The sequence below is a fragment of the Thermobia domestica genome, chromosome 17 (assembly GCF_964235325.1).
Source record: "Thermobia domestica chromosome 17, izTheDome1.hap1.1, whole genome shotgun sequence".
In the NCBI taxonomy this organism is placed as follows: domain Eukaryota; kingdom Metazoa; phylum Arthropoda; class Insecta; order Zygentoma; family Lepismatidae; genus Thermobia; species Thermobia domestica.
The window spans coordinates 145,719,274-145,745,348 of NC_137470.1; the positions used below are offsets into that span (position 1 = coordinate 145,719,274).

Sequence of the window (26,075 nt, forward strand, 5' to 3'; positions counted from 1 at the left end):
AGAAAATGACGGGATAATTTGGAAAGATGGCTCAAAAAGATTAAATTTAAGTTAGTTGTTTGGTTTGGACTACGACTTAGTAATACTTAACAGAACTAAAATAACAATACGGTGGTGGTGGGAAACATATTTCAATATACTGATAAGAAATAATAATACATTTGACGAGGAAAAAACGTAGATTAACGACTGGAAATTTGCTTTTTTTTAGTATTCCCTAGAGTTTTAAAGTTTTTTTTAAGTAAATAATTTATTCACCTTCATTGGGGTCTTGTACCTATGTTAAATACTCTGACCATGTTATCCTCATTTATTATGAATAGATATAACTATGTAACTACAATATATTGCAATTATTGCAATAGATGAGGGATACAGTATTCTTTTTTTTCATTGTCGTATACACGACGAGAAGATCTGCTGCTACAACTAATATCAAGAAACAAGAAATAAACAAAAAAAAAAAAAAAGGGAAGCAATTAAATATAATTTTGTTTGTTGTACTGTGTGAACATAAAAGTTGGCCGGCAATTCTTAACGAGAAACATAAGTAGTTACTTTGCTAGCAAAATATATTCAGTCACATCTATTTATATTATTCTTACGAAGCTAGACTAGCCCGTCCGTATCCCATATAGAAGACTCATAGTTCGACCCCATGAGGAAGTCAAATTTGGTTCCAGTTTTCATCAATTGGGCTTTGAATTATCTATTTGCTACCGCTCCCTTTTTTAAAAAAGTTTTTGAAATTTTTTTTTCTCAACCACTGTTTGATTCTTTTTTAAATTTTAGTTTCAAAATTTTTGAACCTTAATATTAAAGTTACAACTTATAGTCTAAAGCAGTGGTTCTTAAACTTTCCGATAACGCGGACCCCTGTGCACTCGGAAAGTGATTTGCGGACTCTCTTGTAATGCTATCTGAAATTTCACATGGTATTAAAAATGTACTAATTAAAATTACCACTGACAAGAGAAAGATCAAGAAAAATAATGCAATAAGTAATTCATTCTAAAGGTACATTACTGTTTCCTAGTGAACGAAATTTCAATTGAAAATACACTAACTTTCAAGAATGAAAATCAATGTCTTTTCTTTTTTCATAAAATCCACTTGATAAGCAATGTTCTCAAATGTGGGGTCACCAATGTGAGAAATGATTTTTTTTTTTTTTTTTTTTTTTTTTACAATTGAATCGAAATCTGGAATAAGTTTTGTTACAATCAATTTTAGGTCCGGTTCGATACTGCAAAGAGCAGAAAAGGTCTGCTCACATAAGTAAGTGGTAAGGAAAAGCACCTTCTTAGACAACTCTTCATACTCACAGGGCAGAAATTTAGTAAAGTTGGAAAACATTTAAATTTACAAACGTATATATAATTTCTAATTGTTTTCTTTTTAGTAACTAAAAAATACTTCTTGCATAACAGCTGTAAGTTCCATTTTATTACAACACATTTCAATTTTTAAGCGTCGCAGACCCCCTGGCTGGACCCCACTTTGAGAACTACTGATCTAAAGTCATTGGCGCAAAATTATTTTTAAAGTAATCTGATTGGTTGCTCGCTTTCAAATCTTTGTTTAATGTTTGCGAAAGGTTTTCTGTAAAGTTTTTAGTTTGGAAATATTTGAACTTCAGTATTATAGTTACAGCTCCAAGTTTAAGGTCATTTATGAAGAGTTATTTTTAACGCCATCTCACTGAGTGATTACTTTCAAATCTTTGTATATTTTTCTTTAAAAAAAAGTTTCAAAAAGTTTGCTCAAAATTTTCGATTACTGTGTTAAAATTTTAGTTTTAAAACTTTTTAATCTTAGGATTGTAGCTACGACATGTAGTGTGATATCATTGGTGGGAAAATTTAGGAAAAGAAATCAAGAGTGTTAAATTATTAAAAACGGTTAACGGTTAATATAACAATAAAAATTTCATACTCTGAACTTCGGTCACAACTCATTGTCTGTCATTAGTGGAAAACTATTCTTTGTGCAATCTGATAAGATGATCACTTTAAAATTTAAATTTAAAAAATTTCAAATGTTTCGAATACTTTTATTTAAAATTGTTTTGATTAGTTTTATATTTTAGTCTGAAAGTTTGTTGAACCTTAGGATTATAGTTAGGACTCGTACTCTAAGCCCTGCTATATACTATAGGATAGATCCTAGGAAATATCTTACAATTTTTCTTAGAGTCAAAATCTCAAGGTGAATGGCGTCAGATCGCATGTCATTTCCTATGTTCTGAACGATCCTATGAGATTTCTCTTGTTTAGAGCAAGCTCTATTTCGGAAAGAAAATTCGTAAGATATCGATTTAAGCGACATTAGGTGAGAGAAAGTGAAAACATATTTGAAAACAAAAGATAGTTTATTAAAGCAATTGTGTCGACCTACGTACAAATGTCATTTTTACAGGTAAGTATATTTTGCCCAAAACGCGATATCGTACATAATACTATTCTGAATGTAGTAATGGCGCGAGGCGTCGTTTTTACCATGATGCATTGTGGATCAACATCCGGCAACGTCAATCGTTATAATAAGGAAAATCTCTACGTGTATGGCACGCAAACACAAGATTTCCTGTAAGATCTTTTATTACATTTTCCCTAAGAAATATTGTAAGAGATTTCCTAGGATCTATCCTCTAGTGTATGGCGAGCCTAAGGTCATTGGTGGAACAAATTTACAACTTGAAAGATGATGGTAATTATTTTCACGTTCTTCATAATTATTAACACTAACAATTTCACAGTTTGAACATCTATTCTGTTTTGATAGATTCAAACCAACTGAGAGCTCAATCAAATTCCATCAACTCTCAATCTTGCAGACTTTGGAATGGAAGGAGTTTTCACAAATTTATCTTTGAAATAAAAGTAAAGAACTTGCCTTCTCTGTGAGATATCCTCGAGGACAATCCTTTTTAAACCCTTTGTACCTGTAAAAAAAAATACTATTAGTGAATTGTTTTATTCAGAAATTTCATTTCAAAGTACAAATTTCTTAAAACATTACTAATCTTACCGTATAAAAGTATCTCTTATTTGTTTAGCATGCCATAGTTTGCTTTAAGAAATTAAAAAGAGCTGATATTTCGCAGCCAACGTTGCTGTCACTTGTGTAGTTGCATCAGAAATATGAAACCGGCGTTGTTATCAGTTCAATTCCATCTTGCCTAACAGCTTATCAGGCTACACATCCAGCGACGTAACTTGGCTAGTTGTCGCCCGGGGCAAGAACTCGCTTTAGCGCCCGCCCCCGACAAACCAAATCAAAACGTTCCCCGAGTACACCTAATATTGGCATCACACAGTAATTCTCATATTCCATTTTTTCTTCAGTGGTAGAGCCTGATTACAAGATTGCAGTACATAATTTAATTTATAGTACAAGATAAAACACCAAACTAATTAGTATTTGATTGCCAAATAATCTGAGAGTAGCATGTTTGACATATTCTTAAGTTATAGTCTTACCATAATAACTACAAATCACAATGTTTTTGGGATTATTTCGGGATGTGTATATCTGCAGAATGAATCAACAGTCTGTTGCTTTAGAATAGAATATTTAATCATGCCAAACAGTCAAGTTGTTGTCTAGAGTATTATACTTAGACTTTTTGCAAATCTCTTAAATCGGTGTAAGTTAAATGAAAAATTTAACTTTACGGTCTCTTTTGGTTGCAAAGGTTTTTACAATGACCTCAAAAATAGCTTTGAATCTAACTTATGCTCTGTGGATATGATGCTAAGGTTGGTGAGTGGTTGATGTCCTGTTAAGTTTCTAAGATATATATATATATTTTTTTTTATCTTTAGTTTGCTAAAACTCCTTTCCTTGCCTTATAGTAAAACTAGATATTTTGTCCAATTTTGCACTCCCCAATCCGGCGCCCGGGGCACAACCCCTGTTTGCCCCCCTTAGTTACGTTACTCTACAGATCTCTCCTCAATAAGAATTTCCACCATTTTAGGCGAGATGCGAATTCCTATCTGGCCTAATCCCATCTCGCTTAAAATGCTGACTAGGAAATCTCAGTACTCGTGAGGGAATTCTTTTTACTAGATTGAAAGCCATCAGCGCTATGAAGTTGTGAAATCACAAAAAACATTTGAAGAAAAGTAGTAGTATCATGACGTGTACACCACACAAAGGAGTTTGGTCTGGCGTGATATTTTCTCAATTAATATTGAAACCGGAAGTAGTAGTAGATTTCTATCACTTGCGGTTTTAGTAGAGAGATTAGAACGGAGATATATTCTTGGAATGCATAATTGATTTCAGAAACCCGCTTCTCCCTACCTATTACAGTGTTTACTCTATAACCGTGGTCACCAAACTTATGAAGTTTCTGAGCTACCATACCATTTTTAAATTCTACTGTGAGCTACCAACCAAAAGAACTACATTTTTTTTTTAAAAAATACAAATCTTACATTTATTTATTTAATATAAACTTACATATCTACTAAATATGAAATCGAAGTTTCCAAATTAGCAAATGTCTAATATACACACGAAAAACATAACCGGCATACAATCAACTCTGAGATGAGGCTAAGAATAGCAGTTGCGCGGGGGAAACTAGCAGTTGTTGTCGTCAGCGCCCCATGTCGTTAGCGTCAGCTCAGTGGAAGAATCAAGGTTAGCCAAACGGAGCGTAAACACGATGGTTTGGCGATCACTGCTCTATAACAATCAAGCTCCAAACCGGAAATGGTTGATTTATGCTACTTTCCGTTTAAATAGAGGCTTAAGAGAGGAAATGATGTCTACTCTTAGAACCCTAAGTTGATTCCAAGAAAACCGTATCTCGCGCTCTCTGTTATTGGTTTTCCACTCTGTAGATCAATTTTGAAACCGGAAGTTGTAAAGGATTTCTTTCATTTCTGGTTTTAGTAGAGTTAAGGAAGGAGATTACTGGTTTTAGTATTCTTGGGACGCTTAATCGATTACAGAAAACAAGTTCTCTCTATCTATTACCATCTTTGATCTATAGTGATCAACAATAAAACCGGAAATGGTTAATTTCTATCACTTCCGGTGTGAATTTCGCCTCCGTCAAGAAATCCGATTCCTAACTTTTGACCCTATAGATACTGGACAAAATTAATAGTGACCCATCAAGCAGATCCTGAGATTTTGCGTATCCTGAACGGACAAAAAGGATAAATATACGAGGGTGATTCAGAAAGTAATGACTCCAAGCCCACTACGAAGTGTTTACCATTAATGCACTGATGCTTAAGCTAGAGAGTGTAATTTGATTCACCTTCCTATCTATTCGAATCTTGAACAAACCATGACATCCAGTGGTGACGTCGGGTGGACTGCGAAAGGTTGTGCGCTCAGGAACATTCATCGCCGGCGACGAGTCGTGGATACATCATTACGGCCCGGAAACGAAGCGTCAGTCGATGATGTACTGCCACACGCCCTCTCCTCCGCCAAAAAGTTCAAAGTTGTCCCATCTGATAGCAGTGTTGTTGACATTCTGCCTCATCTTACCTATAGTCCGGATCTTGAGCCATGTGAATTTTGACTCTTCCCCAAACTTAAGGATCACCTTAAGGGCCAACGCTACAGCTGTGACGCGAAGGTGGATCCAATAGTTCGGCAATGTTGCCGCCAACAAACACCACAATTCTTCCACGACGGCATGAAAAACCTTGTTTCGCGTTGGCGCAAGTATGTTGCCCGTAATGGAGACTATGTTGAAAAATGATGCCACCATTGGTAGCTGACATTGCAAGCTTTCCACTTATACCTGCATCGGTGCTCTCTGTCAAACACAAATAAAGTTATCACCTTGGAGGCATTAATTTCTGAATCACCCTCGTATAAAGGAGTTTTGCCAAATCTAACTCGTTAAAAATCTACAAAATTTATTAATCTCTACTAGAGATCGTATACGAAAATCAATAACTTAATTTCAATCTTGATAGTTTTTTCAACTACAGTATCAATACGAAAGATTGATTTCTAGAATATAAATCAACTTATTACAGTTGTTGTTTTTCAGCAAATCGAATTTTTATTTCACTTTACATAATATTACTTTTATTCTTGAAGAGAGAGCTGGAAGTCGAGAATTTATTTGGGATCATAATAAGACTTGTGTCAGAGTAGTTAGCATTGGGGATGCACTAATAAATTAATATTTGACTGAATTAAAGGAATATATATCTATCACGTACGGATTTCTAATGGTCCATGATGAAAGCCATAGCATACTCAGTGAGATTTCCAACACATACCTCTCCTCCTATCCATGTCTGGCCCTCCACTTGTCCTAATGGTAGTTCTTATAAAAGGTTTCTCACTATGGATTATAAAACGCCGGACAGAGGTTCTATTTCAAGTGTGCCCCTGCCGGTGCTGCTGTCGATGTATGTTTTCCCGTACGTCCCTCGAAAGAAGAGGGACAAGTTGCTGTGATCGAGATTTTTCAATGGTTGGATGCGGTCAGGGTTGCCACAATGAATTACTTCACGGGCTTTGCTGTGCACTGTCTTTGTTAGCCATTCTAAGTAGCATACGATCTTCACTCCCCCAAAACCAAACGACTGAATGACAAATTGGCATCATAGCCGAGGTCATTCACTTCTTTCCCTAAGAATGCAGCGGGGGTGGGGCTGAAGTAAGTTTCACATATTTTTCGAGGGCACATTTGAAATAGAAAGGCTCTACCAAGAATAATCCTTAGTCTCGCTGTATTCTGGATTTTATTCAGAAGTGACTTCCTAGGTTCAATTCAATAGTTTTCTATCATTGAACCCGCCAGTACACTAAGGAATGCGGAATCCAGACAGGGTGACATGGTCAGGATAGAGCAATGTACTCATAGAAAATACAGTAAAACTTCAATGGATCGTTCTCTCCAAGTATGATACAAACGATATATAATAGGCTTATCATCAAGATCTTAAAATTTAGCATCTAGGCATTTGTGCGTACGAATGAATGGACGGGAATGTTGACGATTGCCGAACAGACAGACAGACAGAAAAAAATAATCTTTCGGAATGTATAGGCCATGAAAAAATTAAACCGGTTAAAATATCGATTTCAATTGTTTATCACCATCTCTCCTACTCTTGCTCGAAATGAACAAGTGAGTAACTTGTAAGATGTTGATTGAGTTCTAATAAATCTTGCATGCTGTAAAGGAGACGATGGTCAAACCGTTCTAAGCAATGTTTTTGTGTCTTAGCCCATTATACATCGTCAACGGGCTGTAGTTTTCTATCAAATGTTGTATCAAACTTTAGTTTGATGGTAATTTGATCAAATAAGTTGGCTAAAACTTTCTCATCCATTATAAACGATCAAATATAACGATGAATATCCTTGCTCATTTGTTTATATTTATTGATTGAATTGTTAGGTTACTTGAATGTACGTGTGTAGTTTTATTGTTCCACCTGGTGGTGTAACTGTGATCAATAAGGTTGTAGAAATGAATGGAATGACTACTAGCAATTACTTTAGTCTCATTTCCTTCTTTTATTGCTATTCCCAAACATTTTTTATCTTCATGTTTTCTTTCGTGTACACTAAGTACGTATGAATCTACATTGTATTTGTTAGTCTGATCCTTAGATTGCATTTAATTCGGTTAATTTTCCAGTAACATCTGGGCACTGATTAAGAATAAATAGTCCATCATAAAATGATAGTTTTATAGTTAATATGAGAAAGTGAATACGAAAGAGGATAGTATAGGAAATTGAATTCCGGAAGAATTTTTCACAGTGTACGAAACCAGTAATTTATATTTAGAAATTCGAAACCATTACATATGCTCTAACCTATGTGATATATGCAACATTAAATGTTTTTGCACTGTCCTAATTTATGCATACATCTCTAACACCCCTGCCTCTTGCGAACGCAACCTTGCACTAACTAGCGGGTCCTCTGCTGTGCTCCTGCCCTGACATGGTTAAATACCATCCTCGCTTTTAATGGCCACCTAACATATGTGTTTTCTACAGTCTATTTTATGATATACGTCCGACGCGTATTTATATCGTAAGGAGGGTCCTCGTAAAGTGAATCTGCACCCATGAGTGCAACTACTACCCTAAGAAAAAATTTCCAAGACACTACGAATGAATTTCGTGAAAAATAATTACATACAATAAGATAGCACATAATCATTCCACACACATCAAATGAACGAATATTATCATTATGTACGTAATTACCTGGGTATGCACCAAAGTAATAAGATACTAGAACGTCTTAAAAATCGTTTAAAAAATGGATTATTTTATAATGACGGTATATTCTTAATCTACACCAATTTTGGGAGGCCACCTGCGGTACTTAATCCTCATATTCTTTAATTTTATAGTTACGGATAACAGGTTATTCCTAATATTTATCAAAATTATTTCAACTACTTTCCGTGTCCTCGTTATACTCAATTTTAGTGCCACCGCACAGTTATATTCGTTTGTTTCCTTTGATGCAACTTTGAATAGGAATAGAACATGCTTTATTTTAGAACAGTTGTAAAAGTTGAATACAACTTGGTGTCGTACACGTTCAAATTCCAATTTGCTGAAACATTTGATACAATATATGATGGAATATTTGATTATGTATAACCGGCGTTATAGAACTGGCCAGTTTTGTAACCTTTTCGGGGTATTTTATGCAATTTTGACTTGGTGCGTTGTAAAAACGGGAGATAGTTATTTTCTTATTCTTATTATCGGAAATTTTCATCCAATTATTCTTTACCAATTTCATTACCTTTCTATATATCTAAAATGAAAGTGACTATGTAACTTCATATCTCTTGAACCACAAAATCGTTATTGATCAAATTTTTAATATAGATCAAGTTTGTGCCTGCAATGGTTTTTATAGTTTCATTTTGACGGTAGGAAAGGGGAAGGGGAGATATGTGCGAATTAGATAACCTATATTGGGGGGGATAAAATTAGGCCAAAGGACATAGTCTGAAGGTTCAAATTTCAAAACGAGACAATAAATGCCTTACCCCCATATATATATATATATATATATATATATATATATATATATATATATATATATATATATATGTGTGTGTGTGTGTGTGTGTGTGTGTGGCATGTGTAATAAATAAGAGATTTATTAATTTAATAAATCTACCGACAATAACTATGCACACATATATTGTGTGACATACACACACCCCGCTAAACCTTTCTGAACGTGTTTTAATGTTGTACTCACTCTTGTCCCCGTAGCTCTCTAAGGTTTATTTAGTTAATAATTCGGCTCGAGCGATAGCCATGATCACAAGCATATGTTAATTTTTCCACTCATATTGAAAGCTTCCACTTTGCATTAATACATACAGGTTGCGAAAAGAAACCTAGTTCAGTCTTGTGAAAACCACTAAAATTATCAGTTAAATCGGACATTTTTTTTTAAGAAAATCTAGATATTAGCCTATCAAATAAGGAATGGATTGTTGCTGGTCCCGATTTCTCACATCAAGGTCAAATCGAAGGCCAAATATTTAAAATCTCTCAATTCAAATTTCGAGCTTGTGCTTCTACTTCCCGCTAAAGCTGTGCTCATCACGACTTTTTTTTCTCCAAATATCGATTCCGTGATGGGCACGGAAAGTCAACACTTAAAAATTACTTTACTGTTAGGTTGAAGATGAGTTGATTCACTGTGGGCTACGTTATTCAAATAAAGTAAAACATTACACTGAAGTTTTTCAGACAACATTAATTGCGTGGACAGCAAACTGTACAGCGAAAAGATGGAAAAATGAAGGGTTAACTTTAAAAAAACCCGCTCCAGTTGAAATGCTTATACAGACACGGACAATGACACGGAGAACAAGTCGTATTAACAAATGCTGAAACAAATCTTGAATTATTCGCTTATTCACCTAAAAATCACCTTCATTAGCATGTCTGCTCACTAGGAGCGTATCCCCCAGCGTGTACGTTAACATATACTTACGAGAGAATGCCTATATCTCAGATTTTGAGTACAGTTTCAAAAGTTCATTTCCGTAAACTGTAAAAGCAGTGATTACTATGCTAATTATCACAAATTAAATGCAACTTTTGAGTTGCATACACACAACCTACTAGGGAATGAAGACCATGTGCTAACAAAGAGTACACTGGAAAATGAAATAACATGTTATAACAAAAATTAAAATAAGATGATAATCGATACAAATATAGAGGATGAATATGACATATCCGAACTTCGCCAAGTATGGTAGAAGAAGCTATTTGTTTACTTCTTCTTGGCCAACCGCTAAGAACAGTTATAAATATATATGTGGCTTTGTTATACGCAATTAGTACATTCAAATTCACAAACGATGACGAACTGAAGGGTACGAAGGTACAGTTGCAAGTAACAACCGTAGTCATAATAATATAGTTCTACTAAACAACGTTGAAAATAGTGGGTAATTAGGTGGTAAGTAGAAATGACCAAAACTGAACAGTTTACATCGATTATTTAGAAATACAGCTAGAAGATTAAATTTACAAGAAATAACAAAAATCAGTGAAATTTGGAGTTATACTAAGCATAGTTTGAGGGGGAAAGCGAGCATCCCCGGTGGGGATACTTCAGCTGACTTCTTTGGGGGGGAACAAAATGTGATTGAGGGGGAAAATCCCCCTCATCCCCCCCGGTAATTCGCACCCTGGATATATATATATATATATATATATATATATATATATATATATATATATATATATATATATATATATAAGTGAAAAAATAATGACCGATATTACTTTCGAATCCATAGCTTTCGGAGTCGCTGAGATGAACAGTGACATTTCTAATGCCGTTTAAATTCAAATTCAGCCCCGCAATTTGGAGGGACATTTAAAAATAGTCAAAAATGACCGATATTAGTCTTGAATCCATAGTTTTTGGGGTCGCTGAGATGAATAGTGACACGCAATGCAGTTTAAATCCAAATTCAGCCCTCAGCTTGGAGATACATTTAAAAATGATCGAAAATGACCGATATTAGTGTCGAATCCATTGTTTTCGGAGTCGCTGAGACGAACAGTAACGCTTTAGATGCCGTTTAAACGTAAATTCAACTCTTTATGTCCAAAATGTAACGTATTCTCCCTGTGCGAAGAACGGGTATTCTGCTAATGTATCATAAGAAGCAGTGAGCTTTTACCAAGATTTCGCGGAACTTATATTTTTAGTGTGAAGGGGAGGGGTAAACTCACTCACTCATTATAGACTTATTTCAAATCTAAATGGTAGGATTTATGCGAAAACCCCATAAAATATGCACATCTTTCTACCCAAACCGGTGGGTCAGTGGTAGAGCGTTCCGGTGTGTGGGGTCTCTAGTTCCATTCCAGCTCACGCCAAGTGGGATTTGTGATGGAAAAACACCGTGTTCGTGGGTTTCCTCGGGGTTCTCCCGTTTCCTCCCAATTTTATTTATTCCACCATTGCATTCACGTCTCACCATAATCACCGTCTCCTTTAGCCTATATGGCATAATCATGGTAAGTAAAACTGAAAGATTTCATTTCTATCAAAATCCATTATTTTTTCCCCATAACTACTGAAGAACATACTTCCTAGATCGAGCTTTATTTACTGTCATTGTCGTTTGATTTTAAACCTAAGCAGAGTATGATTGAGAAGCTTAAGAAAAACATAAGCCATACTTTAAAATATTAAATATTTTAAGAAAGTTATCATGGATCAGATTAAATTTAATTGAAGGGGTGGTAAATCTTCTATTTACTTTCCACGCAGTGATTATAACTCCATGCAGTGGAGTTCATTAGGAAGCTTTAAAGCAAATACACCCCAAGTTGCTTCAATTCGCACGAGGAGAATACCTTTCATTTTGGACATAAAGGGCTTAATTTCGATTCAAACGCCATCGGAAGTGTCACTGTTCATCTCAGCGACCCCAAAAACTATGGATTCGATACTAATATAGGCCATTTTCGTTCATTTTTAAATGTCTCTCACCTCCACCATCCCCTAAGTTGCACCGTGAAAGCATATATATATATATATATATATATATATATATATATATATATATATATATATATATATATATATATATATATATATACATATATAGGGTAAGTTTGGGTGAATTCGGACAGTTCTGATGTTTCTTTGCCGTGAACACATTCTGAAATCTGAATACATGCATATTTATAATTCGTATGTTTTTAATTAGGCATCCACAAAGATCCACGTTAAAATTGCTTTATAATAATATAATAACATAAATAATGACTTCCCCAAAACTATGAAGAAAGAATATCAATTTTGTATGACGCAACAATACTTTTATTTGAGCAAAATGATGATAATCTCAATAGCATTACAGGAATCGTTACAGAAATCTGATGCATATAATATACTCTTTAGTTAACAAATGTAACCTTAAGATTATGGAGAAAAATATTCCGGCAATTGAATTCTTTTCTTTCTTTACAAAGATCCTCTCTCAAAAGAAAAATTGGAATACGTAAGAACAAACCAAGGTTCGACCAGGAATGCATGAAACTAGCAGAGAAGAGAAAACAGGCAAAATTACGTTGGCTACAAAATACGAATGAAATAACCACACAAAATTTCGTAGACATCAGGCGGGAAACTTCCAAAACTTTTAGAACAAAGAAATGCGATTTTGTGAAAGCTAAAATTAAGGAACTTGAAGATAATACAAGGTTGTCCCAAAAGTTCGTAAAAACATGCAAAAACTTTAAATTTTGTGCAATTGTTAAGTGTTTTGTGTGTTTATAACGTGATAGTGATGCTCTTCATTTGTGTATTGCAGATGATAATTAATAAAATGGAGCTGCGAGTTTTGATTTGCTATTGCTGGAAGCGAGGACTCTCAACCAGAAAAGCTGCAGAAGAGATTTGTGCTGCCGAAGGTGAAGGAACAATTGCATATGCTGCGATCTCAAAGTGGTACAAGCGTTTCGAGTCAGGCAACATGAGTCTTGAAGATAAGCCTCGTTCCGGACAGCCGTTAAAGTTGGATAATGGAGACTTGCAAACCGGGCTAGACATTGTGCCTTCAGCGACCACTCGGAAATTGGCTGCTGAGCTTCGAGTTGGCAAATCGACAATTCACCGACACTTGAAGCAACTTGATTTTGTTCACAAAAAGCCGCGCCAAGATCCACACGAACTCACCGAAGAACAAGCCAACAAACGAGTAGAAATTTGCCGTCAATTGCTCGGTAATTCATTGGACGACCGTTTTTAGAAGCGTATTGTGACATCGGACGAGAAATGGGTCTATCTGGTCCAGCACAATCGAGGCAAGCGATGGTTTAAGAAAGGGAAAGAAACACCGCCAGTTCAAAAACAAGATCGCTTCGGCAAGAAAGTCATGTTGTGCGTGTGGTGGAATTTTGAAGGAATTGTGCATTTTGAGTTGGTTCCGAATGGTCGTGCCGTCAATGCCGAACTTTACTGTCAGCAACTGGAGCGGGTCTACGACAAGTTGAACCAAAAGTACTCGACTCTGATCAACTGAAAGCGCGCGTTGATGCAAAAGGACAATCCAAAGCCACAGACCGCCAGGAAGACCAAAGACAAGTTTGCAGAGCTGGACGGCGTTGAAGTTTTGCCACATCCTGCATAGAGTCCTGACTGTGCTCCATCAGATTACGGCCTTTTTACGCTTAATGCAACACTTTCGGAAGGGCCACCGATTCGAATCGTTTGATAAAGTCACGGAAGCGTGTCAAGAATTCTTTAATTCGAAGCAGGCTGAATGGTACTTTGACCAGATCCGAATGCTTGCAGTTCGATGGCAGAAAGTCTTAGAACATGATGGTCTTTATTTTGAGGAATAATGTTTGGTATGTTCGAACGACTTGGCGAATAAAATGTCAATTGTTAGCAAGTGTTTACGAACTTTTGGGACAACCTTGTAGTAAAAATAAAAACATTCGGGACATGTATAAAGGGATCAACGAATTTAAGAAAGACTATCAACCTCGTTCTTATATATTAAAGAAAGTTGACGGAAAAGTTCTCACTGATACATATATCATCTTAAATAGATGGAAAGATTTCTTTGACGATTTGCTTAACAAACAGTTACAACGACTCACCAAAGGTAGTCGTTAACTCTGGTTCGGCTAATAATGTAAGTAAATTTTTAGTGGTAGTAATTATTCACACCTTAAAATATCTTCCGTGATTACATTTACTAGTATTCTCACCTTTTATACTGAAATTACAAAACGATGATACGTATTAAACAATTTTATTCGTTGATTCTCTTTGAACGAATATGCACATAGACTGTCTTGCAATCGTACATGTTTGTTAGGTATCTATAAACAACTACATAGCAACTAAATATACAATAATGTATGTTTCTTACATATATTAAAAACATTCTTCTTTTGTTATTTTTAAATTAACATTATATCTGGTATAGTGCTTATGTAGAAGCACTTTCTGCCCAAAAATACAAGTAACTATCGATTTATACAAAGTATCTCGTTGTATAAAATGTCGCCCGACGATGGGACTGAATATAAAAGTTACAAGGGAGTTTGACTTTTATATTTAAGAACCACTGGTCCGTTTATAAGAACAATATTCCATTAATTATGTCCTATACATTTTGATCGACCCTCGCATATATATAACATTATTTATTTTCATTCATATAAATATATTTATAATAAATCTTTCATTTCATTATCATTTATCTTTTATTACATTAATATATATTTTATTATTATTAAAACGTCGTCGCTTATTAATATACTCAACGAAGGGTACAAATTCAAAATAGTAAGAAGCAATTACATTTTAAAACATGAGTCACCATGATCAAGGGCGCATTATATAGTAATCACTTTAAATGATATTTTACAGTATGCATTGTATCAATTAGGCGTCAGAATATAGAAGAATCTTATTCAAGTAGCATATAAGATGGTGCATGAAGACAGTCGTCGAATAATTAGCTTAATAGAATGAATCATATACTTAACATAATCTTTGACAATTAAGTTTCAACACAAATCAAATATACTATAAATAACCTTTGCTTTTAATGAATCGGCCTATAATTCTTCATATTAACAAGAAAGAATTAAAATCATTTGAAAATTATCATTTGTTGAAACAAATGTGATAAAATATTTATGAGTCCATTAACTAATCCTATCAAGTATAGTGCTTGTATATCAAAGTCATAAGAATTGTTTTCATTATTGATATTAACACATAAACTTAAAAATAAATGTTCATAAGAATCTATAGCTGGTATGGGTTTAACCCTTACTTCATTAACTAGAGTCAGTTTAAATTTGTACTTGCATATGATTCTAATAAAGTACATTGTACTGCACAATCATGATTAGGTTCCGTATTATTTTGTACATGTATTGCGTCGTGATTCTGATTTTGATACGAAGTGCCATCTCTTGAACAACGATTATGTCTATACATAGGATTTGTAGCATTTCTAGAATGTCGCCATGTATTTCGATTGTTTTTGTGTCTACTTCGGTTGAGTGATTTGACATAATTATTGTCACGATTGGTTAGGTTAGGTTGATTCCCTACATAGCTTTGCCTATTTTGCTCGTTCTGATTGCTTGAATTTACTCGGTTTAGGTTGTGTTCCGTATCGTTCACACTACGGATATTTAGATTTCGAACAGGTACAAAATAATCTGAATTGTTTTTAATTTTATCTACTCCCGCTTGATGATTCGGTGGGAGTAATAAATGAGGGATTAGTTTCATATATTGCGATCTATCTATACACATTATATTGCACTCGTCCTGAAATTTTTCTAGGAAAGAAGTAGCATTTTCGTTACATTTACCAATGCATTTACTCATAACACGTATTTCACTCATATTTACGCTTAACTTTACCTTCCTTTTATCATTCCGTGTTCTTGTTGAGTGACCATTCCTATCTACGGCATGATGTGTAGATCCACCGTCTCTTTTCCGCTCAATTGTATTCTTCGGATGGATTTCTTCCAAAATAATGTCCTCATTCTTCGGATGGATTTCTTCCAAAATAGTGTCCTCATCAGATACGGGTGAAGGCGAGGTCATCTCTTGTAAACAAGGAACTTCCACACAATCATTGACCATGTTGTTATGACATGCATTATCTTTAATCAGCAACGTCTTAATTTCTTCATACTGTCGGTTGGATTCCTTGGATTTCTGCTCCATCATCCGCTTTAATTCCTCATATTGTCTGCTGGATTGGTTGGACATCTGAACCAAATTTTGTTCCAATCGCTTCATGGCTTCCGAATCGTCTTTTCGGCATTGTTCTTGCCGCTGTAAGGCTAGCAGGATTCTGTCTTCTAATGTCATTCCTGGCGCTGCACTTTGTTGGTCATTACCACTGTCACTGGTTTCTTTCTCCATTGCCTCGCCGTTCATTTTTCTTGTGATTATTCTACCACTTCTCAGTATAGTTGAGTTCGTTGTCATTAACTTTATTATAGAAGTAAATTCACCCTTACTTTACTTCGGGATATGAATTTACAAGAATCCCGGGTGAGGTAAACCAAAATTTTTACAACGACTCACCAAAGGTAGTCGTTAACCCTGGTTCGGCTAATAATGTAAGTAAATTTTTAGTGGTAGTAATTATTCACACCTTAAAATATCTTCCGTGATTACATTTACTAGTATTCTCACCTTTTATACTGAAATTACAAAACGATGATACGTATTAAACAATTTTATTCGTTGATTCTCTTTGAACGAATATGCACATAGACTGTCTTGCAATCGTACATGTTTGTTAGGTATCTATAAACAACTACATAGCAACTAAATATACAATAATGTATGTTTCTTACATATATTAAAAACATTCTTCTTTTGTTATTTTTAAATTAACATTATATCTGGTATAGTGCTTATGTAGAAGCACTTTCTGCCCAAAAATACAAGTAACTATCGATTTATACAAAGTATCTCGTTGTACAGTCAAAAGCTGATGTTCGTGGAGAAATGGAGATACACACCGCAGAACGGTATATTCCAGGATCCAACCAAATAGCAGCAGAAATCGCTATAAAGAAATTAAAGAAACACAAATCTCCGGGTGTAGACGAAATTCCGGCTGAGTTAATTTTAGCTGGAGGCGAAAAATTGTGGAACAAGATACACAAACTCATTCTCCTTATCTTGAACAGGGAATAATTCCCACTAGAGTGAAAAGAATCAATCATTGTTCCAATCCACACGAAAGGCGACAAAACTAACTGTAATAATTATAGAGGCATTTCTCTTCTGTCAACATCCTATACAATCCTTTCAAATATTCTATTAGCAAGATTGACACCATACGCAGAAGAAAGTATAGGGGATTATCAGTGCGGATTTAGACGAAATCGATCAACTATCGACCAAATATTTACCATTCCCCAAATACTCGAAAAGAAGTGGGAATACAATACCCCGGTACATCAAATATTTATTGATTTTAGAAAGGCTTACGACTCGATTAGGAGAGAAATATTGTACTACGTTCTTACAGAATTTGGAATACCGAGAAAGCTAATTAGAAAATGAAAAATGAAATGAAATGAAATCTTTGAGTTTTACGTCCCACGCTTATCCCGGTTAGGCTAAAGGAGACGGTGGTGATGAGTAATGAATGAAATGGTGGAATGAAGAAAGTGGGAGGAAACGGGAGAACCCCGAGAAAACCCACGCACACGGTGTTTGTCCACCACAAAGTTCACTTGGCGGGGCTGGGATCGAACCTGGGACCCCACGCACCAGAGGTGAACGCTCTACCACTGAGCCACCGCGGCCCCAAAAGCTAATTAGATTAATTAAGGCATGTTTAATTGAATCCCAAAGTAAAGTCGGAGCAGGAAAATTTTTGTCCACGAGCTTTCACGTCGAGAGTGGCCTGAAACGAGGATATGCGTTGTCGCCATTATTATTCAACTTTGTCCTGGAATACACTATAAGGAGAATCAAAGATAACAACCAGAGCCTAGAGTTGAACGGTGTTCACCAGGTTATGTCGTACGCTGATGACATAAATTTAATAGGAGATGATAGGAGAACAATAGAAAGAAATGCAGAGGTCTTATTAAACACTTGCAGGACATGGGTTTAGAAGTAAATGCAGAGAAAACTAAATACATGGAAGTGCGTCGGGACCGTAATACGGCAAATTATGAATGCGTTAAAATATTAAATAACACTTTGGATAAAGTGGATACTTTCAAATATCTAGGATCAATATTAACAAACGAAAATCATATTCAAGAAAAACTTAAAAGTCGACTAAAACAAGAAAACTCGTGTTATTATTCAGTTCAAAATCTGTCGTCGCGAATTCTGTCGAGGAATTTGAAGCTTAAAATATATAAAACGATAATCATGCCTGTTGTTCTGTATGGTTTCGAAACATGGTCGCTTACTCTGAGGGAAGAACATAGACTGAAAGTATTTGAGAACAAGATCCTTAGACGAATATTCGGACCCAAGAGGAACGGGAATGGGGAATGGTGGAAACTTCACAACGAGGAACTACATAATTTATACGGATTACCAAACATTGTTAGGGTCATCAAGTCTAGGAGGCATAGGTGGGCAGATCATGTAGCTAGAATGGAAGAAAGTAGAAACGCTTTCAAAGTCTTGACTGGAAGAACAATTGGAAAATGACCATTAGGAAGACCAAGGCGCAGATAGGATGAAAATATTAAGATGGATCTCGCAGAAATAGGAATCCAAAGTAGAAATGGATCCAGTTGGCTAAGGATAGAAGTCAGTGGAAAGTTTTTGTGAACGCGGCATTGAACCTCCGGGTTCCATAGGCCATAGAGTTAGTTAGCTTACGAAGCATGAGTAGATGCCTAGACTGATACCACAAATAGATGAAATGCACATAGACTGACATTGGGTAGTCTATATATCTACTCTTTGTATGCTAGGGCCTAGGGAGAGGAGGAGATAAGATTTCACATCAGGTTACGTCACGCACAGTCGCACACCTTCAATTTCATTAAAAATGGAAAACCAAGAGAAACCAATTTCATCTCACTTTCCTTTGTAGCAGTCGGACACAAATCATCACACTTATCTGCCAAAAGCACATTTCAAATCGGATTATTGGGAGAGCCTCCAGCTCCAATGTTGGGGGGACATCTCCCCCCATTTCCCCGGAATGTGTGCCCGAACCTACAGCTGAGACAACTTTCCAGCATGAGGAGAGGGGCCTATCCTCCTCTGGCATTTATTGCAATTTGTGCCCAAGTAGTAGAAATGGAATTAATACATATTGAAAGCTCCTTCGTGGTTAAGCAGTTAGCGTACGCGTTTTGGCGTGGGAGACCTGGGTTCGATTCCCGGCTGAAACTCATGTGGTTCGGATTCCACGTTAATCAGTAGGTCCACGTCTCATATAGCCTCGCTGCTGAACGGGACGTTAAACCCAAAATCAACTCACCACAATACATATTGATGAGACTACTAGACGCACTATAGCACGAAGTTCAGTTGTTGAGTAAGCTAAATGCACAGTAGTGTAACTACCACTACAGCGTTTAGTCATTTAACATAGTAACCACATATTTTTTTCATTAGAAATACATTGTACTACTATTTTTTGCTAGTAACAACTAGAGTATTAGTAAAATCTATAATATCTGTGTACTAAGACTAGCATTTATTTTTCTTGCGATAATGACGTCTGCCAATTTCGTGAAGCACTAGTCACAATTCAGACACATCGCCCACAGATGAAATACAGTTCCTTTCACCTCCCACACATCTTTCATGAAGCCAGGTCTTACACACAGTACAGGACATCCAAGAACCGTATTTGCTTGATGATGGTGCATAATAATTCTTCCCACAAAATCCACAGTTGTTTTCATCCATACCTTCGATTGTGTTTGAGGAGACAGTTTGAAACAAACTCCATTTCGTGATACTTAACCTTGTAGCAACGGCGGACCTTGGGGAAGTGGGTATGCGAGAAGCAACAGCAGGGAAAGATAGCAACTGTTTAATTGAGGACTCTGAAGACGATTGAAACGTGTTTGAGGATAAGTCTAAGTCTGATAACACAGAAGAGAAATTGTTTGCAGCTGCTGGCAGATTACGTTCATTCGACAAAAGAAATTCATGTTGCTGAACTTGTTGCAGATCAAATGCGAATATACCAGATGATGCAGCCATTCAGTAGTGTAGAATTTCTGAGCAACTTGTGATTAGCATTTTGTAATTTAGTTGTGTTGGTAGATCCTAAGATAATTTTATAGCTTCTTCTGGTGATACCTGTGAGTGATTCTGAAGATTCTGGTGAGTCCATTTATAGCAAAAATGAAAAAACGCTAGATATATACAATAGACCTCACGTACTATTTCACACTCATAAACGTGAAAATTGAGAGAGGAGAGAGTGTTCTGAATCCTCTTAGTTCATTAATTACATTGTCCGGATTCATCTTAACGTAATAAACGTGTCCGAATTCACCTTTCCACAAACGTCCGGATTCGCCCGTTTTGAGCACTGTAAACTTGTGCACGCCTAGAGTATGCGCGCGCAAGGTAATAAAATTCTTCCAATATGCGTCTAGTAAAGTAGGATCTTCGCTTCGATATATGTCTTACTTTTCTTAACCATTTGCTGACCATTACTTCTGTGTAAAACCTTAACATATTCCACTAAAAAGTAACATCAGGTTAAAAAATGTGCAGGAACTTTCTTGTTTCTTTTTCTTTCCCCCACCGTCGAAACTATGTATAACACTCTTTGCACTTCCTATTAAGCACTGAACTGTAGGAAGGTACGGTGCTTCAAATAGGCGTTACAAGTCTCCTCATTTCGCATGCGAAAAACAGTATTACCATAAGCTTAGGATATTCGGTTATATAATGGGTAGCCCAAAAGTAGGTATATACCCCCGCATTGATAAAGTATAACATTCTAGCTTTTAGGTTCATTTGCTTCGGCTCTTCCGAGCTTAAGATATAAGTAAAAACACATTAAGAACAAATAATAAAGAAACTAAGTCTACCTGATGGATAACAATAAGAAATGATATGAAATGCAATGAGCTGATCAGTGCTGGTACTGTTTATCTACTTTTGGGCCACCCTGTATATTTACGAAAATTATCGTGCAAGATATTGACAATGGGATTTAATTCATTCTACCATTCTTAACAGACTTTAAGACGGAGCAGTTAGGAATATTGGTAAGCAACACAAAAAATATACGCCGTATGTATCGACATAGCATAATTTTGGTGGAAGCTGTACAGCAAAGTCATTTTCTTATCATATTAAAAAAAAAAAAAAAAGAATATGGAAATTTGGGAAACCTCACACCCTTGTACGAACTTATCCTTGATCGATTTAAACCATAGTCTATGAGTTTCTAATAATGTAAGTTGTTGTTATATAGCTAAAAATATTAATATGTCCATTTGTAATTAGTCCCTGCAATTATAGTTAGTGTTAAACTGTTCTTTAAAATTTATTTTTCTGGCTTATCAAAGTGATTTCGAACAAGGGCACATAATAAGGGTGCGGAATACTGGGTGGTTTCCCGTAGAATTGCCTCTCGTGTAGGTTCCGATGTGTCGGTGGTCCATCAATGGCATACTGTACATGCTCGGAGGAAGAGAGTTACCACAATAAGGCTAGTTTTAGACGGAAGCATTTATCGTAGCAAAAATCGTATCATCGATATCCTACCGTGTAAAGTAGCAAATGCTATAGCATTCCCCCATGCCATGACATATCCTATGGCATTTCTCAGTGGTGCCCACCCCCCTCATGTTCATGACGCCCCCCCCCTTCAATTGTCTATCCGTAGGTGTTCTTCCATGAAAAAAATAACTTTTCGATTAATTTTTACACCCTCTCAAACATATTTATATAGATTTTTAACCCCCCAAATATTTCAATGACGCAGTTTTGCGTCATAGCCCCCCCTTGTGGGCACCCCTGCATTTCTTGTCGATAGAACCTGCTCTATTTCGTAGCATTTTCCCCAGCATTTCTGGTCCGATTGCAGCGCCGTGGTGTGTTAAAAGGAAGCGAAAGATTTTGTGCCAAATATCCATGTTGTTTGTTTTCTGTCGGAAATTGAATTGAAGTCAAGAAAAATGTGTTGGAGTAGGGATGCTCTTTGCCCACATACTTCTTTGTGGTTTTCGTTTTTCTAATATAACCGGCGAAAACTGTTGTTACAACCACTATAGCTTTAGCTACTTCACGCTTTAGTTTTGGATACATAATTGCGCTCTTCTCCGGTGATTTGTTTGCTACGTCACGCCAAGATGCTTATCAAAATGCTACCGTGTAAAAGAACCATATACTTTTGATGCCATAGAATATTATACAAGATTTTTGGCAGGACATCTGCTACGAGAAATGCTACGATAAATGCTTCCGTCTAAAACTAGCCTAAATACTTCTTTCTCGGTGTGCCCATAATGCACTGGAAATTCACTGAGCAGAAAAATAGTTCGCGCCACCTTAAGTACACGGCTTATCGAAGTGTTCCCAACGCGTTTTTATGGCTCATGCGTACGTTTGGAATACGATGACCATGTACTTAAATGTGGATGGCTAATTGCTAATTTCATTGCTGCAAACGCGAAAGCAATGAAAACGTGCAGAATACGTTGGCTCGAGTGTATTTGGTGCATTTTGGAACAACAGACCGCCTGCTGTTTCGGAATCAGTAAAAGATGTCTAAAGGAAGGGAAGAAACGAAAAGACGTATTGCCAGGCAAGGAAGGGGATTTAAGCAAGAAACAGCTGCTTAGAAGATGCTTTGTGCAGAGTATTCGTTAGAACTCTGCTCTTATCAAGTATGTTCGTGTATAACAAAAGAAAATTCACAAAATTACAAGGAAATTCCGAAAAAAATAGCCAATCACAGAAAAAATCTATGTAAAAATATAGGGTTATTTCTCGTGATTCACATGAATAAGAATAAGGGTGTGGCAGTAAGGCCTGGAAACCCTGACTCGCTCACAGTATGATTTATAACTATGGCGAAAGTAAAATTACCGAGTAGCCACATAGGTTGCGTTCGCTGCGGGCACTAAAGCATCGAAAACGCATCCTTGAGTAACCATACACTAACCTCTTGTGTAATCAAAACCACTGTGGTCCATCAGGTTCCCGGATCTAAACTGTATTGAGCATGTGTGGGGCAAGGCAAAACGGTGTGTGATCGCCAGACGGGCTTCGCAAACTACCGGCAGCGAAAGTGGAATGCAGACAGATATCCAGCATCTGTACGACCGAATTTATGTTCCCAAACAGCAGCTTGTGTCGCCTATATAGATCTATATGCTATTGAAGTAAGTGCTATACACCTTTGAATTCATCTGTAGCATGTTTCTGATTTACAACTGGCATTAGTTTGGAATTACTACCACCTTTTCTTTCTTGTACAATAATTTTGGGCTTGAATCGTGAATTCCTGTTGGAATTCTGAATTTCATTTCCGCCAGTATATATATTTTACTATTGGTTTTAACATATTTTTGCGGTAAGAAATTTAAATATCTAACATTTTGTGAGAATAAGTTGGTATTACTTCACTATGCCACATATACAATAGACTTGTTATTACAAAGTAAATATGAAACACAATGCATTTTCAACATCAGCAAACTTTACAAACTTCCTACTGTTAATATCGTTAAAGCTTGTATCATAAGTAAGAAGTTAATAATTAAAGTACTGACACTTACCATCTGCGGATCTCCTGTTCGCTAACTGAAAAGAAAAAAAAACAATTATGAAATATTTTTATAGTACTGACAATAACTTAATTTTATAACAAATTAACTGTAAAACATTTCTATAATGTAGAAATCGAGATTGAAAACCGAACATTGGAATAAAAAGCCTTAAGGATATAAAATTTTATGCTCGAAACATATGTATCGTGAAAAGAGTATTTTGTATTTTAGAACAGCATGGATTATCATCATGACAGGTATTCTGCCATTATTGGCATGTCCTTACTGCAACTCAGAAGCTTCCATGCTCCACGGTCTTCAGGTAACCTCTTCGTTTTCACGTACGATTTTTCTGTTTTGATATCGTCTATCCATTGAGGAGTTTGATGCTATAGGGGCGTAAGTCTGAAACGTGCAGTTCGAGAAAAACGATGTTGAAAATTTAAGTGTTTTTTTTTCTTTCGTAAAACAATCTAATATGCAGCATTTTATTCCGATATTGAATTGAAATGTTACCAGGAGGCAAAACAAACATGGCAAAAGCCATGCGTTTGATGCAAAATGGGCGTAAACTCGCTTACACCCTTATTACATCAAACTCCTCAATTGTAGTCTCCTTCGCCTCCTCCTCCTCTTTCCTGCCACCATACTTCCCTCATAATATAGTTCCTTCTTAGCTAATATCCCAACCAGTTTCTCTCCCTCTTCTCAATACCTAAAACTGTTCCTTTCTTCCCCACCATGTCTAACGCCTTCTCATTCGTTTTTCGTTTGATCCAGCTAATCTCCAATTTTCTCCACAATAGCATTTCAAAAGCTTCCCATCTGGTTTCATCAATTTTGTGTAATGCTCATGTTGCTGCTTCAGAACGTATAATACTCTATTCGAAGTATTTTGTGAATTATTTCCTCAACTCTCTATTCAAGAACTTCTAAATCAGCGTTTCCCAACCTTTTTCAACTTGCGGCACACTACGGGTGTTACTTGGATTCTCGCGGCACACTTATAGATATTATTACTTGTAAATATAAAACTGGTATTTTTTATGTGATTATTGGTCGATCATTGTTTTTTTTTTCGTGGTAAATCATTATGCTTATTTTTCATTCTAATTTAAAAATAGAAAACAATTGCAATGAAATATTAGACTCAAGTTTTCAAAAATACGCTTTCTTTTTAAAAACTGTATCCAACCTTTCACTAAGAAGGAAGATCACTAAATACGGTAACGAACGAACAAACAAATCTCATTTACTTTTAAAACACAAATGTAGGTACTTTGTCGAAAGGATTGAATGATATTTTAAATTTTTAAGTTAGGAAATAGTCTGCAACAATAAAGAAGCAATAAGGGTCATAACAATGATAACCATTTTTTTCAACATTAGAAATGTACAGAACAGTAACCCGGTATGAAACTTAAAATTGTAGATTCACAGTAGAGTTTCATAGTAATATGAAATACAAATATACATTTTTCCCTACCTTTTGCAATTTGATTGCTATAAAATTAATAATTGTTTCGATTCCTCGCGGCACACCAGCGGCCCATTCACGGCACACCAGTGTGCCGCGGCACACCGGTTGGGAAACGCTGTTCTAAATGTTTCTTTCACTTTCCTTTTACTTCACGTTCGCGTTTCATATCATCTCTAATAGTACTATCCAGGTATCGAAAACTAATCAACTGTTTTATTTTCTCCTCTTCTATACTTGACACCAACCGCTTCGTTCCAATCATCATGGCTTCTGTCATTCTCACATTTATTTTCATCCCATATTCTTCACAGCCCTTCCAAAAGTTCTCTAACATCTTACTCATTTTCTCTTCAGATTCCACAACAAGGGCCATATAATCTGCAAACCTATACACATAATCATATATATGTAGTTGAACCCTATGGTTCTTTATCTGCAACTTTGCCACATAATGCAATTTGCGTCTTGAGACAAGGACCCGAAAGGTATACAATTATACACTGGCGCAAATTCAGGAGGGATGAGGGGGACATGTCCCCCAAACTTGAAACTGGGATACTGTTTCTCCCAATAATCCGATTTGATTTTTTTTTTGGGGGGGGGGATGTGATGATTTGTGTCCGACTGCCACAGAGGAAAGAGAGATGAAATTGATGTCCCTTGCTGTATAATATACAACAGATTCACCTACCGTAATATTGGTCTTATCTTCCTCCTTCCCCCAGAATAAGCCCCAAATCTGCCCGCCTTCCAATGTTGAAAACAACTCTGCTCCCCTGATGCCTGATCCTCCACAGCATTGTTTTTCAACTTCATAAATATTTTGATCATAGCTT

The 26,075-nt window shown here is 36.1% G+C and overlaps 1 protein-coding gene across 2 annotated transcripts in view; it reads right to left on the bottom strand.

The window, feature by feature from the left end:
• LOC145674389 (frequenin-2-like) overlaps positions 1-26,075 on the bottom strand; it is a 65,158-nt gene that overhangs the window by 18,991 nt on the left and 20,092 nt on the right. For both annotated transcript variants that reach the window (XM_081744368.1, XM_081744369.1), the window contains exons 2-3: positions 23,769-23,793; positions 2,896-2,944 (exon numbers count right to left, since the gene is read on the bottom strand). In XM_081744368.1, coding sequence (XP_081600494.1) covers positions 2,896-2,944; positions 23,769-23,793 — 74 coding nt within the window. The remainder of the gene's footprint in view (positions 1-2,895; positions 2,945-23,768; positions 23,794-26,075) is intronic.